The 16,746-nt window shown below is 41.7% G+C and overlaps 2 protein-coding genes across 4 annotated transcripts in view; one reads left to right on the top strand and one right to left on the bottom strand.

Moving 5' to 3' along the window:
* The window catches only part of LOC140069947 (tyrosinase-like), a 43,190-nt gene that overhangs the window by 18,597 nt on the left and 7,847 nt on the right, over positions 1-16,746 (bottom strand). The gene's annotated exons all lie outside the window — the stretch shown is intronic.
* Positions 14,444-16,746, top strand: part of MIA2 (MIA SH3 domain ER export factor 2) — a 39,239-nt gene continuing 36,936 nt past the window's right edge. For 2 of the 3 annotated variants that reach the window (XM_072116249.1, XM_072116248.1), the window contains exons 1-2: positions 14,444-14,607; positions 15,271-15,404. In XM_072116249.1, the coding sequence (XP_071972350.1) occupies positions 14,493-14,607; positions 15,271-15,404 (249 nt within the window). In that variant the 5' untranslated portion in view covers positions 14,444-14,492. The remainder of the gene's footprint in view (positions 14,608-15,270; positions 15,405-16,746) is intronic. The other variant, XM_072116250.1, reaches the window with a different exon arrangement.

The raw sequence follows: 16,746 nt of genomic DNA, 5'->3' as shown, positions 1-16,746 counted from the left end.
CCCAGACGAGAATACCCCTTTAAAGTAAAGCAACCAAAGAGTTTCACCAGTGCTCCGTCTGTAACTAGGGAACGTTGAAGTCTGGTGTCCTTAATACAGGGACCGCAATAAGAAAAAAAAAATTGTAATTGTAGACTCCAGCACTGTACTGTGTAGTCTGTGTGTCCAAAAGTTGCTTATCCTTTAAAGATCAAGTAACACCCTGGATTCTGCTCCACAGCTGTACAATTCCTCTTGCAGACTTACTAGGGGAAATTTATCACAAAGGTCAGAGCAAAACGGTTGCTGCTCATGGCAACCAGATCTCAGGTTATTTTTTTACTCCTGTACACCATTATGCATGTAGTGTCCTATGCAGTGTAGCAGGAGTCAGATTTTATCCCCTGATGAAAGGCCCACCACTGATGGTCCTGTAAAGGCATCAGGATTTGTTTGAAGGGCAAACCAGGGCTTCCAATAATAATTTGGGGTCAGCTTTAGGAATGCCCTTTCATGGCGGGAGTAATAATCAGGGTCCAGGGTGACACTGGTATAGGGTATACTCGGGGCAGTGCAGTCATCATTGTTATCCCGACATAGATACTGCTTGGGTGTATCTCCTGGACAAGCTTCTATCCATGATTTCTATCAAGCTATACAGGCCAGTAAGATTGTATCTATTTGTTCGGAATACTCTGTGTGTACTATAACAGTAATTGTGTGGTCTGTTGGGCACTTCTTTGTTGTATATTGTAGCAATTTCTCAGATGCGTTTTTAGCATGATTTTCTACATTTTTTACTTAAAAAGGCACCGATTCAGCTCATTTCCATATTCACTTGAGAGGAGAGCCTTCATAGGTGAAACTGAACAGTTTGAAAGGATACTGTAAACTCAGTTGCTGGTAGATTAGTGAAGTTTGAGGACATGGTCCCTTCAATTACTGGAAATGAAAATTCTTAGATCAACAAAGCATTATATAAAATCCATTCTTGTGCAGCCATGTTAAACTATGTGGAACGTAGGAGAAACTTCATCCTAAGCATTTCTTGGCTTCTTTGTCCATTACAGTTAAGGGAAGTTCTCTGTATTTCCTGTTATGCATAAAACTATTACTACCGTATATAACTTCTCACTCATTGTCTCGTCACTATAAATACCTTCTATTTACCTGCAGGTCACTTGTTCTTATAATGAAAAACTATTAGAACTTTATTAACACGCGCCTTCCTTATGTAATGACCAGTGCAAGATGAATACACGTGGTCATACACGGAGTACAATGTAAACGTCGGAAAGTGGTCCAACGTATTCCTCAAACCCTCCCACAATCCCGCCCCCTCATGAATACACCAAACAGCTTTGAGAGCGGTCCAGCGTTTACATTGTACTCCGCCGCAGTGTTAGATAGCGTTATCGGAGGTCTCCAATAACACTAGCAGTGTAACACTGCGGAGTTTGTTTAAGCACTAGGAGCTGCTTACTTTAGTTCGTAGCTCCTAGTGCCAAATTTAAGGGTGACAGGTCATCTTTAATAGAATAAAAAGTGTTGCACTTCTCGATTTTTAGGTATAATATTTGAAGTATCACATTAGAAAATATGAACAATAATTTTAACTTTTGGGGTTTTTCTAAAAGTGGATTCTATATTTTAAATGAGGAGATGCAAACATGTGGCTCCTCCAGAGGCGACACAGTCCACTCACGTGGCTTGTTCTCTTGTTACATAGTGATTTTATCAGTTAATAACTACCCATCTTTCTTATGTCTTCTTTTGTCTGGGCATTAATTCAGCATATAGCAGCGCTCTGAACTCATTATCCCATCAGCAGGGCCTTATTAACAATCCTGCACATGAATCACTGTAATCCTAACATGTTTTCTGGTTATGCATCATCTGTACAGAGATCTAAGAACATTTTCCCCTAGAATAAAAAAAAAAAAAAAATCCCAGTAAATATTAATTGTTGGATTAGAGAAGAGAGAACCAGTAGTTTCAGTTTGAGTTCGGCTGCGCAACCCACAAATATTCACCCCTTGCTACTAGCCATGGCCAGGGTCAGCAACGCATCCGCATCTCATGGCCGAACCCGAACTGAAACTACAGGTCCACTCATCTTTATTAGCAATACTTTCCTCTGGGGAGTCTGGGAGAAAACCAAAGTGGCTGCAATAACAGCATACCTTGTGCAGTACAGCAGTGGCAGAATGAAAAAAAAAAAAAAAAAAAAAAGAAGAAAAGAAGAAGAACAGAACAATAAAAAGGGAATGGCTGTGGTCTAGATTGTGTTTTTCAATGTTGACCCTGGGTAACTGCACTTCAAAAAATGGGTTACAAAAAGCACTTCAAATAATAAAATTAGGGGGAAAAAAATTGTTTGTGGGGGGGGGGGAGAATATGGAAGAGATGGAGGAGGAAATAGCAAACACTTTATCTACTCACTCAGGTGCTTGTACATACGGGCAAATCGCATAGGATCAATGCGCCGTTGCACCCTTCTGCATCTTCTGAGGGTTGGAGACAATCTGATTTAAGTTGTGGTACGGTTTGCAATGTAATCCACTAATTCCGCAACTTTGTGTGGACTCTCCATTCTGACATTGTCATCGTGGACTATAAGAATATGCTGCAAACCGTAGCAGTCCCTGCACCAGAGGAAGTTACAGCAGAAACATGTGCGTATACAGACGCAGTTACTGTACAGTCGGTGGCAGGAGCGCAACTCTCACATTCCCATATGAAAAGACTATTAATATAAACCATATGTTATAGTCGGGGACCTAGCACAGACTTTGCACTGTGGCCCATCAGCTTAAAAAGTTTATGCCACAGATCACTGTCACTGCACTATAGTGACAATATGCATATCAGATGCAGTTACGGTCACTGTAGCCAATCAACCAGCTCTGTGTATTGACCCAAAGTACTTTCTGAATTTCGGTTTCTGGGACCAAAAGCCACAATGTTCAACATGGACCACAATAGCCGGGTTCATTTATAACCAATCATTTGCCCAAAATAACATAACAGATATAGTGTGTTAGAAGTTTGTTCCCTAAACCCAGTAGAACCTTAAAAGCAAAATGCTATAACTAGGGGCTCTTAACATTTTGAGGATTTATAGAAGTCTTGTCACAGGGAGGCCGGGCATTTCATTGCACCAAGATAATCAGACTATTAACAAAAATACAGCATTTCACAGATCTAATTCCAATGTCTCTATCAGTCCTGGCGTTTACAATTTTAATTGCCCCTGGATACGACCGTAACTGTTCTGAATATTGTTGGATTCTTATCATGAATAGCTTCTCTTCTCTGCACGGCTGCAGTGTTCTCCGCCTTCTGCGCCTCCCCCCTGCATTACAGGACCAACTCAGACACAGGCAGTTCCTGCCGGAAAGTAGCAATGTGCAGAGACTTGCTCTATTAGCTACAGACAGATAAGGTCTTTATCCGGAAGGGAGACATAGTAGTGTCGACTGTGTGTTATAGGCAAGTTAGCAGAGCTGAGAGTGTCATTGTGTTATATATCCATCATGGATCTCATCCCCTATAGTCTCTGGTTTGTCTCATCTCTCGTTTTCAATGTGTCAGATCATGCTAGTAGAATGTTCATGTCAGCACCTGTCCTGCAACCGCGCAACCACCACCAGACTAGGCGCTAGCTGTCAGACTAGGTAAGTGGTGGCGAACTCACCCTGCAACGTCGGTGCGGGCTAAGGCCCCTGTCTAAAGCAGATAAGCCGCTCTGGCAAGGGTAAACCCACTAGCAGGAAACTGACGGTCCCTGATGGACCCTACAAAATGACAGGAAAGGCTTACTTCATCTGGCAGCTGCTGGATGGTGGAGCGGACAGGTAACAGGAATACAGGTATAGACCAGTGTTCACATTGGCACACAGAAAACAAAAACAGGTCTAAGGCAGGTCACACTGGGAGAGACAACACCACTGAGGGACAAAACACAGATAAGACAGACAAGCGGAGTCAAACAAACTGGGTCGAAACCAAGATGGCGGCAAAAGTACAGAATCGTATAGCAAATAGAATGGTCAGTAGGCAAAGCAGAAGTCAAAACACAGAATAGTAAACAAGATAGCAAGAGCACTAGATACACAGCTAAGACTGAATAACCAGCAGCCAATGAAGGGCTGGGCAGAATATAAGGCAGTAATAGACACTACCTCCAGCACTGACTGGCTCAGCCGTCCATCACTCAAACCGCAGCTGCAGACAAAATTAGTACAAAGACATACCCAGCTTTCCCAGGATCAGAAGTGGAGCCGTCAATCACAAGCAGCACTGGGTGTGGTTTTCCAGCAAGAAGCCTGAAACCTGATCCCATCAGAACAATTTGTGAGTTCTGACAGTTCAGAAGTAAAAGTGTAGATGAACCCTGGAACCTGATAATCTAATCACATTGTCAGCACACATGATCTCATAGCACAGAGGAATTATGAAGTGTCTTAGAGAGAGTCCCCACCAACACTGACCATCACCAAGTGATAGGAGCTAAAACTGCAGTAAAATTAAAGTAAGGGGTTAAAACTGGGCTTTATTGTGTAAACATTAGAGATGAGCGAGCACTAAAATGCTCGGGTGCTCGTTATTCGAGACGAACTTTTCCAGATGCTCGAGTGCTCGTCTTGAATAACGAGCCCCATTGAAGTCAATGGGAGACCCGAGCATTTTTTTAATAAAACTGAACAGTAAAAGAACAGTGCAAAAAAAAAAAATCCAGATGTTTGCAGATGTTTTACTTGTAAGAACACATTGAAATAACACTATTCTTCACTTTGCAGGTGTTCGCGCGTGTCTCCTGCTAAGTTAGGAGATGTGCACGAACATCTGGAATGTGAAGAATAGCTTTCTTTCAATGTGTTCTGCACTTAAATGCTCCTGTGTTCACTGTTTTTAATGTTTTAATTCTATTCTTCACATTGCAGGTGTGCGCGCTTGTCTCCCGATAGGTTCGGAGATACGCGCGCACAGCTGCAAAGTGAAGAATAGAATGAAAACATTAAAAACAGTGAATACAGGACCATTTAAGTGCAGAACACATTGAAAGAACGCTATTCTTCACATTCCAGATGTTCCGAACATCTCCGAACCTAGCGGGAGACACGCGCGAACACCTGGAAAGTGAAGAATAGTGTTATTTCAATGTGTTCTTACAAGTAAAACATCTGCAAACATGTGTAATATTTTTTTTTTTTACAATAAAAACACTTTTATTCAATTTATTTTATTAATTTACTGCTCGATCTCGAGCCGGCGAGATACTCGTCCGAGTAACGAGCCGGTCCGAGTATGCTAATACTCGACCGAGCAGTATACTCGCTCATCTCTAGTTAACATCACCAGCGCATTAAAATTTGAGAACTTTCTTTCATGGACAAACCCCTTTAAAGTATTTTGTATGTTCTTGGATTTATTGTAAAACTTTTATTGCAGGAAGCTAAGAAAGCTGAATTGTTTCATATTAGGTTTGGCTCCACCTTGTGGTAACATTGTGTGTGACCGATAGAAAATAAAAGATTATTAGATCACTTTGGTTTATAGTGTATCCCAATTAGTCTAAGATCTTATGTACGTTCTACTAACAGTTTACCACTGGAATGTACCACATAGGATATAGCTCAGCATCAGTGCAGGATTAATAATGTCAGCTATTGACAAAGTCACTCCAGTAGAATAATAGTGAGTGCAGCTCTAGAGTATAATACAGGATTTAAGTCAGGATCAGTACAGGACAAGTAATGTACATACACAGTGCCTTCCCTAATAGAATTGAGAGTTCAGCTCTGAAGTATAATACAGGATATAATTCTGCACTGGTACTTTATGAATAATTTATACAGCAAAGTAGTGAGTGCAGTTTTGGAGTATAAATGCAGCATTCAACAAGCACTCCACCTTTTCCCTTTCTGGACCCTGTAATGTCGTGGTAGGAACCCGTATGGCATAGAAGGAATCGACACCGGATCACTGGACTGCAGGCTCAGAGAAACTCTATTCCATGCTCTGTATGTAACAACTGCCCTAAACCAGACTGCTCCTTCTCCTCAGGACATCACTGCTGCTGGGCAGAACATGCATAACACATTGACAGTAAACATATTAGCAGAACACAACATCACAGACCCTTTACCTGTTTGTTATGTACACAGCATTCCCATGTACGTCCATCTATTTTACCCCATACCGGGGGACAAGGGACAGAGCCACCTCTGCTATGAGGCGAGATGAAGATCCCGCCTCAGACTGCAGATGACAGAGCCCTGCGGGGAACGGCAGAATTGCTGCTTGTAGTGTGGACTGCCGGCCGAATCGCCCACCACAAGTACGGACCTGAAACTAGCAAGTGCTTACTATAAAAAATATCAATGGCATCTGTGTCTCACAGATGCATTGATATACATGTAATCGCCTGGGTCCAGAGACGCCATTGTCATCTGTTGTCACCCACGTCCCTCCACGGAAACGGTATAGGTAAACTATAAGGGGCATACATACAAACTGTATGGCTGGAGGGACAACCGCATATAAACTCTATAAAGACTATTTATGTTGTTGTCACACAATGCATTTCTATTGTGTTTTGAAACGCAGTGGGAAAATGCGAATTATTCTCCCTGTTGAGTCGGTTTCCATTAGTCCACCATGACGGCCCCACTTGGAGGATGACCCCCTTGACCTATGTAGGGACAGGAAGCAGAGAAGTTATATACCCCAACCCCTGCATTTACACTCCAGTGACTATCAAATAACTACACCGGCAGCAACTCAATTTATTACATGTTAAATCCCATACAAATATCATGTAATATAGTACATCAACAGTACATATCAGTGGGAATATATATGGGCCATCGTGGCGGACTAATGGAAACCGAATTAACAGTGAGAATAATTCCCATTTTCCATTGTGTCCCCCAAGACAGCCCCACTTGGAGACATAACAGATTATTTTCTTGTTTTGACTTCGGATTCTGACAAATGTAGGCAAGATGATTTCTTGGCTCAGATGGAAACTTGAGGAAACCTTTGGGACAAAATATTTATCGAGCATTAAGGCAGTTACCCGGTCTTCAGACACCTTCAGGTAGTGTAGGGTTCTTTAATGGAAAGTGCCTATTTCTCCCAGGCACCTGGCTGATGTTATTGCGATAAGAAAAGTTACATTTTAAAATGTTAATTCCCTGTTTTTAGAGTCTAAAAGGCTCAAAGGGAGGACCAGTTAGGGAGTTTAAGACAATAGAGAAATCCCAACTAGGGATAGCTATTTTAAGGGTAGGTTTTCGTCTGGAAGTGGCTTTTACAAACATCTTTATCCATTGATGATCCGCCAAAGAACATACTCAATGCAGATATCCGGACCTTCAAGGAGCTGGTTTTTAAAACCGTGTCAAAGCCTGCTTGAAGGAAGTCTAAAACCTGAGAGATATTAGGGAAATATTAGTCAGGGCCACAAAATGACAAATTTATTCCAGAAGCGAGAAAAAAAATAGTAACAGTAACAGGCTTCTGCTTGCCTTTAAAGGTAGATATGACCTTGGCTTTTAGCAACTCCCTCTCAGGATCCAGGATGAGAACTTGGGATTCGGATGAAATACTGCTCCTTGAAATAGCAAATCTGAGCGGGGAAGGAAGGAGAATCAGCTCCAAGGACATCTTCCTCAAAGAAGGGAACCATATTTTCTTCGTCCAGAAGGGAATGATTAGGATAACCTTTGCGCTTTCCCTCTGAATTTCCTGTACAACCTTTGAGATTCTGAGAATCAGTGGGAAGGCATACATGAGTGGTGCTTCCCAGGGATGGCTGAAGGCCTCTAGCTGGCTCATAGGAGCTGACCCATTTAGGGAAAAGTAATGGCCCTTTTTTGAATTGGCACGGGTGGCGAATAGATCTATACCCGGAATTCCCCATTTCTGTGTCAGATATTGGAACACCTCGTTTTTTAAGCACCATTCGTACTGGTCGAAAGATTTCTTGCTGAGATCGTCTGCTATCTTGTTCTCCTCTCCCTTCAGGTGGACTGCGGATAGAGACCGGATGTTGTTTTCTGCCCATTTGAAGATTTCTGACAGGAGAAATAGCTTTGTGGCAACGTTGTCCGAATTGACTTTCACATGACAGGATTTCAACAGGTTACTGCAGTTTTGTTTTTGGGCTTCCCATACGGCTCTCAACTCCGAAAAATTTGAACAGTGGGTCCGGATCGATAGGGCCATAACCCTTGGGTAAAGGTTTCTCTGAAATTTGCTCCCCATCCAGATAGGCTTCAGTCCGTTTTGACTAATATCAATGGCCATTGATGCCATGATACTCCTCTTTTCAGGTTCTCTTTAGGAGTCCACCAGCCTAAGGATCCCTCGACTTTGAGGGAATTTCTAACTTCTGATCTAGATGAGCTGGGTTTTTGTCCCACATCAGAATCCAATTTTGTATCCTGCGGGTATGAGCTTGACTCCACTGTACAGATTGAATACAGGCCCAACAGTTTCATCACACTTCTAATAGAACAATTGTGTTTCTCCTGAAATATTTCTACTTCCTTCCAGAGGAGAAGATACTAAGGATTGTTCAGGAAGGACATCTGGAGTGATGAATTCAGAGAGGAACCCAGAAGTGTAGCAATCCTGCTCGGGACCAGATGTGATTTGTTACAATTTATGATCCAGCCTAGATGTTAGAGAGTAGAAATTGTAAGATCTCTGTGTTGGATCAACTCTTGCTCAGATCTTGCGATAAGAGATTGTCCTGGTATGGTATTAGTACTACTCTTTTGGTTCTTAAATAGGCCACATTTTTTAATGACAATTTTGGGAAAGGTCCTTGGAGCTGACGAGATCCCGAAAGGAAGGGCTTTGTTTTGGAAGTGAGCCATCCTTCCCTCTGGGGTGAGAACCGCTAACCTGAGGAATTTTTGGGATGTTCCGTATATCGGCATACTGTAGTAGGCATCCTGCAAATCAATTAGGCACATGAATGCTTCTGGCTGGATCTGAGTGATAGCCGAACCTACTGTCTCCATTTTGAACTTCCTGTATAGGATATTGATTAAGCTTTCTCAGGTTACAGATCATCCTGAATGAACCATTGGTTTTTTTTATCAGAAATAACGGAGAATAGTGACCTACACCTGTCTTTGTTGTTGGAACTGGGATGATGACATCCAGACTTGGTAATATTTGAATTTCTCTCCACAATTGGAAAGTAGGCTCCCCTGATGGTTGTCAGGTAAGAATGAATCTTTGGGGAGGAAGAGATGTATGGGGAGTATGGGGATGGTTTATAAGAGTACATCTCTCGGTGTCCCATCCTTGATATGGTTTTCTAGCTCTGATAACCAGAGAGAAAAAAGGGTCCGAGCCACGTTATGGCAATGTTGGACTTTAAGTTCCACATGGCCGATTCCCATGTCTTCTTCAGCAGGCCATCTGCCTTACAGTCCATGGGATCTTTAAGCTGAATAACATCCTCAAAAGGGAAGATCCGTCTTTTTTGCAATTTTATAACCTGCAATTTTTGCAACCTGTAACTTTCGGGAAAGAGTTCCAGGTTTTTGTTTCTTCATCAAAGGATAATCTGTTTTTAACCCTTAAAGGGGTTCTCAGGAGGTGGAAAAACATGGCTGCAGTCTTCCAAAAACAGCACCACACCTGACCATGGTTACTCCCTCAGTACTGCAGCTCAGCTGTATAGAAATTAATGGAGCTTAGTTGCAATACCACACACTACCCATGGTCAGGTGAGGCGCTGTTTTTGGAAGACTGCAGCCATGTTTTTCCACTTCCAGAGAACCCCTTTAAGGATGCAGCCATTTTACAGCTTAAGGCTCAGCCCCATTTTTTGGATTCTGACCTGCGTCTCTTTATATGGTTATAACTTTTGAATACTGTTACTTATCAAAGAGATTCTGAGATTGTTTTTTCCCCACATATTGTACTTCATTTTAGTGGTAAACTAAACTAAAACCACCCTACCTAATCAACCCATTTTCAAATCTGCACCCCTCAAACTAACAGAGAAAGAAAACTTTTAGAAAGTTTTTTAACCCCTTGAAATCTTCATAGAAATTGAATCAAAATGGAGGTGAAATTTAGAAGGGTAAAATTTTGTCGGTTATACATTCATTTGGCCCTAAAATTTACATATTTCTAAAAGATAAAGAGAAAACCCATCTTACAATTTGTTGTGCAATTTCTCCCCGAGTACAGAGACCCCACACATGTGGCCGTGACTTGTTCTATGGGTGCACAGCGTGGTGAAGAAGGGAAGGAGTGTCCTGCAGCTGCCAGAGAGATTTTAGTTTCAGGGAAAAGAATGGATGCGTACATTGGACTTAAAGTACAAAATATATTTTATTGCATCATAACAAAGACAAGACAAAAAATATTAAAAACACCCCTGAGGAAGTCACCGAGGTGATGATATGCGTGGGGTTCTCCGCCTCCCCGGCTGTCTGTCCACGTACCTTATTCAGTCCACTAGGCTTTCTGAGGATAATCCTTAAGGGTATTGTATTAGCAGGGCAGTCTCACAGCACTTGGTATCTTTCATTATTTTGTTGATTCTTATTCTGCCTTACTTCACCATTTGTGATTTGGTAATTATTTGTGGGCGGATCGAGCCAGGGAGTGCTGGGTCACATCTTGACCCATGGGAGTCGGACATACGAAAGTGTGTACCTTTTAAGTGTTAATATTTTTCATCTTGTCTTTGTTATGATGCAATAAAATATATTTTGTACTTTAAGTCCAATGTACGCATCCATTCTTTTCTCTGGTTGATTACATATATGGTCAAGGATGCGTGGACACTTAATTATATTTGATTTACACTGGTAGTGCCTGTCTGTTGTGTTGTTGTTACTTAGGATTTTAGTTTCCTCATATTTTCGCTTTTTTGTCATTGGGGTCATGTGATGACATTTTGGGATTGGTATCACCTATTGTTGAAAATTTATGAACTTTCTTTTGAGGTCAGGAGTAGAAAAGCATCAATTCTGTACTGGATTTTTAACTTTTTTTCTTTTCACCGTATAGTTTAATAATCATCTTATCTTTACTCCATGGGTCGGTACGATTATGGGGACACCAGACTTGAAAATTTTTTCTTATGTTTTACTAAATTTGCCAAATAAAACACAGAGTGGGGAAAAAAAAAAAAATCTATCATTTTTGCATTGTCGTTAGAGATGAGCGAACATGCTCGTCCGAGCTTGATGCTCGGTCGAGCATTAGGGTACTCGAGACGGCTCGTTGCTCGGACGAGTATTTCCCCTGCTCGAGATCGAGCATTTAATTAAAAAAAACACAGTGAAGAACAATGAAGAATAGAATAAAAACAGTGAACACAGGATCATTTAAGATAAAAACACAGTGCAGAACACAGTGCAGAATAGATTACAGATGTTCGGCACATCTGCTTACTTGTCGGAAGATACGCGCGGAACGGTGCGAACAAAATAGCATGTGAAGAACAATATATATGTGTGTAGAACACATTGCAGATGTATTTAAACATCTGCAATGTGTTCTTCACACACATATATATTGTTCTTCACATGCTATTTTGTTCGCGCCGTTCCGCGCGTATCTCCCGACAAGTAAGCAGATGTGCCGAACATCTGTAATCTATTCTGCACTGTGTTCTGCACTGTGTTTTTATCTTAAATGATCCTGTGTTCACTGTGTTCACTGTTTTTATTCTATTCTTCACTGTTCTTTACATCTGCTAACTTGTCGGGAGATAATATACGCGCGGAACAGTGAAGAATAGATCGCAGATGTTTGCAAATTATCAGAAGACATTATTTTTCAATTAAATAACACATTTTATTCCTGAACCATGGTCCCTTTGAAAAATGCTCGGGTCTCCCATTGACTTCAATGGGGCTCGTTACTCGAAACGAGCACTCGAGCATCTGGAAATGTTCGGCTCGAGTAACGAGCACCCGAGCATTTTAGTGCTCGCTCATCTCTAATTGTCGTCTTCCAAGTGGCATAACATTTTTACTTTTTTGGCTACAGACCTGGTTGGTGGCTTATTTTTTGCGGGACATCATTCTGGAGTACATTGGTTTTGTTGATCACTTTTTATTGCAGTTTTTGTGGGATTCAATAGGTAAAAATCATAATTTTTGCCAGGGTTTTTTTTTTTACAGCGATCATCATGAGGGTTCACTAATTATTTAAATTTTATTCTATGGGTTGTTGTGGACGCGGTGATACTATATATGTAGGGCTTGTGTTATGATTTAGACATTTTAGCGTTATATGTCTCTTTAGAGGTTATGGGGCTTATGGACATTTTTATTGATATTTTTTATGTAAAAACTTTTTTTTACTGTTTTCACCATGAGACATGAAGAATCAATCATCTGATTGCTTGTTCATGATAATACTCTGCAATACTGATGTATTGCAGGGTACTAGCAATGTCAGCCTATTCATGCACATGCATAGGCTGACACTGTGCCATTACGATTACGTCACGTACGCCATCTTTCAGGAAGTGCCAGCAGGCCCTGATCAGACCCCAGGGCTGCCATAGCAAAGATCGGCACCCCCCAAAAACGGCTTAGAGGTGCCGATCCTGTGGGAAAGACCACCAAAGGCAAGTTAAATACCGCAGACCCGATCAGAGGCCACTCCAACCACGGTTGTTACCGGGGATGTTAGCGTAGATAACCCCCGATGCTCGCTCGGCTCTGGTATTGGCTCAGCGCCGTACAGGTACTGCGCTGAGTGTTAATCGTGGGAGCCTGTGCATTACGAGTATGACAGGTGTCCTTTAAGTCTCATACTAAGGCACAATATCAAAGGTGGCAAAGGTACACCCTGTAAAATATATAGCATGCGAGACACATTCCCACAATTTCTATAATGCCCCAGTTCCTATGAATCCGACCCGACTCCAGGTGGTATAGGCTTATCTTTGAGTGCCGATCATTCGGAATCATTAGTCCTTAGATCATAGTCCGCCAGGAATTCTTTTAAACTTACCGCTCCATGCTACTGTTTCCGGACTCCGCGACTGCCTGCACAACATCCGGTGCTCTGCTGGAAGTGGTAAATGCCTGCCGCACCTAATGTGTTGCCGCCATTTTGTTGAAGTCCGGCTGTCATTAGCCTTGTGGGGCCACAGGCATAGCAGGAACTCCCAGCCCACAAGACCAACACGGAAGGGTCGTCGGCCCCGAATGCAAGCGTTGCTTATGCTCCCCCTAACTGGGCAGGGAGTAGAGAAATCTGTCCTCAAGTCTTCCATCCAAGGGGGACAGTGTAGGGACAGGAAGACACTGGAGTGTAGATTTTTGGAGGGTTTGCAGGGTTTTGGGTATTTAATTTCTCTGCTTCCTGTCCCTACAGAGGTCATCCTCCAAGTGGGGCCGTCATGGGGGACGCAATGGAAATGTGCATCATTAAATGAATGTTTATTAGTAAGAACATGTGTTTTATATTTTAATCCTTATTGTTAATTAGGTTAAAAGACAACGCACTTAACTTACACATATGTGTTTGTTACGTTTTGCCTTGTGTGTTGGCTCTAGGTTTTATATGTGTATGTAAGCATTGTTTTCCAGGTGACATACTGTAAGGGACTGGTATTTTGAGATGTATAATAAATAGAGGATCATTAATGCTACAGCTTCAGGACTGAAGTTATATAAAAGATTATGATTGGTTAACAAGTAAACCTTCCTTCCCAGGCAGATAACATTGACAGCTTCATTACCAATTATGGACAGTAGATGGCTTTAATTGCCTCAGAGGTATCAGGCTCTATGAACATATAGCAATCCATTGGGGGCACATTATTTCTTAATGACCCTATTAAGTGGGTGATATTCACCTTCCCCGGGAAAAATCCTTTTGACTCCTTGAGGATGCAGCCATTTTGCTCAGCCCAATTTTTTGTTAACAGACATGTGTGACTTTATGGTTAAAACTTTTGAATACTTTAAAACTTGCCAAAGTGATTTTGAGATTGTTCCTTTGTGACATGTTATAATTCAAATTAGTGGTTAATTTTGGGGGCTCTTCCCCCTCCCCACTTCCTGTCACAGTGGGCAACGCCATGAGAATGGGCTGAAGCAGTGAGAGGAAGTTGTGTATATATGCAGAGGGCAGCATGGTGTCAACAGGGAAAGGCTGAACCTATCAAATGAGGCAAAGACACCGGTACATATACATGCAGATATACATGCCAGTGGCAAGTGATACTTGGCTCAACTAATTATGCATCCTGTGCCATTTCCAGAATTAATTTGTCTTCGCGTTATATTCATATTTCTCATATTTTTTCATAAGTGGTTCTGCCATGACTATGGAACCATACACAAATCAATGATATTTGGTGCCGTAGTCTACAGGGAAAAGATTCACAGAGATTTAGTTACCCATTAACTTGCTGCAAGAGTTCAGACCTCAGAAAGTGACCTGGAGTGAAGCAGATCCAGCTGTCATTCCTGCTGCACCAGATTCCTCCATGAGGATCAGTTATGGCAAAGCTTTGGATCTATGGGCCACTGGTAATCCTGATGGTACTTACCCCACCGATTCAAAGCCAGAAGATTCTGTCTGACAGGAAGAAATGTGGGGACCCCCAGTGCGAAAGTAAGTTTAACCAGAAACTTCCCCCCCCCCCCCCCCAAGACATCAGAGCAAGGAGACCATCAGATTAAACCTTGGGCATTAATCCATCACAAGGTTGTGTCCCTTTAAAATCATGTAAATACATGGATATTTGGGTTCCCTAAGAGGTTGCTATGGGTCGCATTGTCACCAAAAACCCCATAGTCATGTTCTTTAGCTTTGATATTTTAGTTTATATAATTCATACTTCTGCAAATACATCTATTCTGAAATATTCTATATAAAATCATGTGTGGTTTCATTTAGTTGGTTTAGAAAGGAGACAGGAGGTTACAACACTGAGCGGACAAAGGTCGTCCATTGTATTTATGGCTGGTTACAGAACATGAAAGCAGGGGAAGAGTAGACTGAAGTCTGCAATGCTTGTTTACAGCTTAAGACAAGGGCCACACACACACACACACAATGAAAATGCTAAATCCTTTCCACCACCGAAAAGAGCTGCCAGCACATGGGTAGGATTTGTATACACTTGGCTAACCCCATGTGTCAGAAGACATTTTCTACCTGCCGATGTTACTTGCTCACTATGGAACATAACACAGAACATTTATCTTAGAGTCCATAGGTGATCGAAGGCTTCTACTGTTACATTGTGTCACATGCTCCTCCTATCTCTTTAAGGTTTGATGATGAGAGTTTCAGCAAAACAAGATTATTCTGGACCCGATTGCAGATTTTTACGTTTTAAAGCAGGAGATGAAATTAATGTTTATTATAAACTGACCGGAAGAAGAGAAGACTTATGGCAAGGAAGTGTAAGTTACCTAGCGTGACCCCTACCATCTCATCCCCTGGGTCTTAGAAAGTGACTAATCTGACAGACATCCAAGTAGTGTCTCACAACTTAGGCCATCTATGGATTTAGAAGTCATGTGAATTTCGGGTATGAGGGGTGCACAACGACAGACTGAAACACTCAATCACTGAAGACTGTGTACTTGTGTCCCAGGTCCCGGTCCCAAGTCTAGTACTAGCAGGGGATTCAGATCCGTGAAATATAAATTACACTCAATAAGGGAGATTTATCAGAGCTTGTACAACAGGACTTTTCGGGTGTTCAAACCCTGAAATAATGCTAATTCCTTGCAAACCAACAGGACCTGTGATTATTTAGCACTCAGCCCTAAATGGCGCAGTGCCTGGCGTAGAATTGTACGCCCCAATGAAATACATCAGGTGGCCAGAAAGCAAACACCACCCGCGGTATTGTATTCTTTAAATGCAAGACACCAGATGCTGGTTACCAATCACAAAGGGGTTTCATATGAAACCCATATGTGACCGGCGGAGAACGGCCTCCGGGTGCTAGCGCCACAAGCCAAAATACTGGTATACAAGGCTGATAAATCCGCTCCCATGTTTAATCCGCTCAGACCCTGTTGCACAGTGGGGGCATTTATCAATCTTTGCTCTCTTTTACGCAACTTTTTAAAACAATTACACAAAATTTAGTACCAAATTTAGCAACTTTTACAGATTCACAATAAAATTTTTACACTGCTGCACCTGATTTATCATGAAAATCCAGATGTGTACATTTGAAAAAGTCGCCCAATTGAGTTGAAAGGTCACAGATAACCCCCAGTCTAGAGCAGGCGTCGGGAAGGGGTTGTTAAAGGGTGCTTAAACATACAGTGCGTTCTTGCACAGTTCTTGGATGGACTGAAAACATATGCATTTTTAATCGCATGCGTTTTTGTATGAATGGTATGAATCTGTTTATCTTCATTCCTAGAAGTGTAGGCAGCTGTGAAACAGATTAAAACCAGCCAAACGCATGGTAAACATACAAAAACGCATGTGTTTTAAGTCTGTTTAACCCCGTAAGGACGTAGCTAGTTTGTAGCTTAAAACTGAGCCCCATTTTTTGTATTCTGACTTGCATCGCTTTTTATGGTAAGAACTTTTGAGCACTGTTACTTATCAAAGCGATGAGATCGTTTTTTCCCCACATGTTGTACTTCATTTTAGTGGTAAATTTTGGCTCCTAAGTTTTGCGTTTATTTACAAAATTTTCCCATTTTTGAAATTCAAAATGATTGCGTTTTCGGGCAGATAGATTTAATACCTAAATAAGTTGCTGAATAACACTTCCCA

The sequence above is a fragment of the Engystomops pustulosus genome, chromosome 7, assembly GCF_040894005.1.
Source record: "Engystomops pustulosus chromosome 7, aEngPut4.maternal, whole genome shotgun sequence".
Lineage (NCBI taxonomy): Eukaryota > Metazoa > Chordata > Amphibia > Anura > Leptodactylidae > Engystomops > Engystomops pustulosus.
This window is presented reverse-complemented; position numbering and strand designations above follow the sequence as displayed.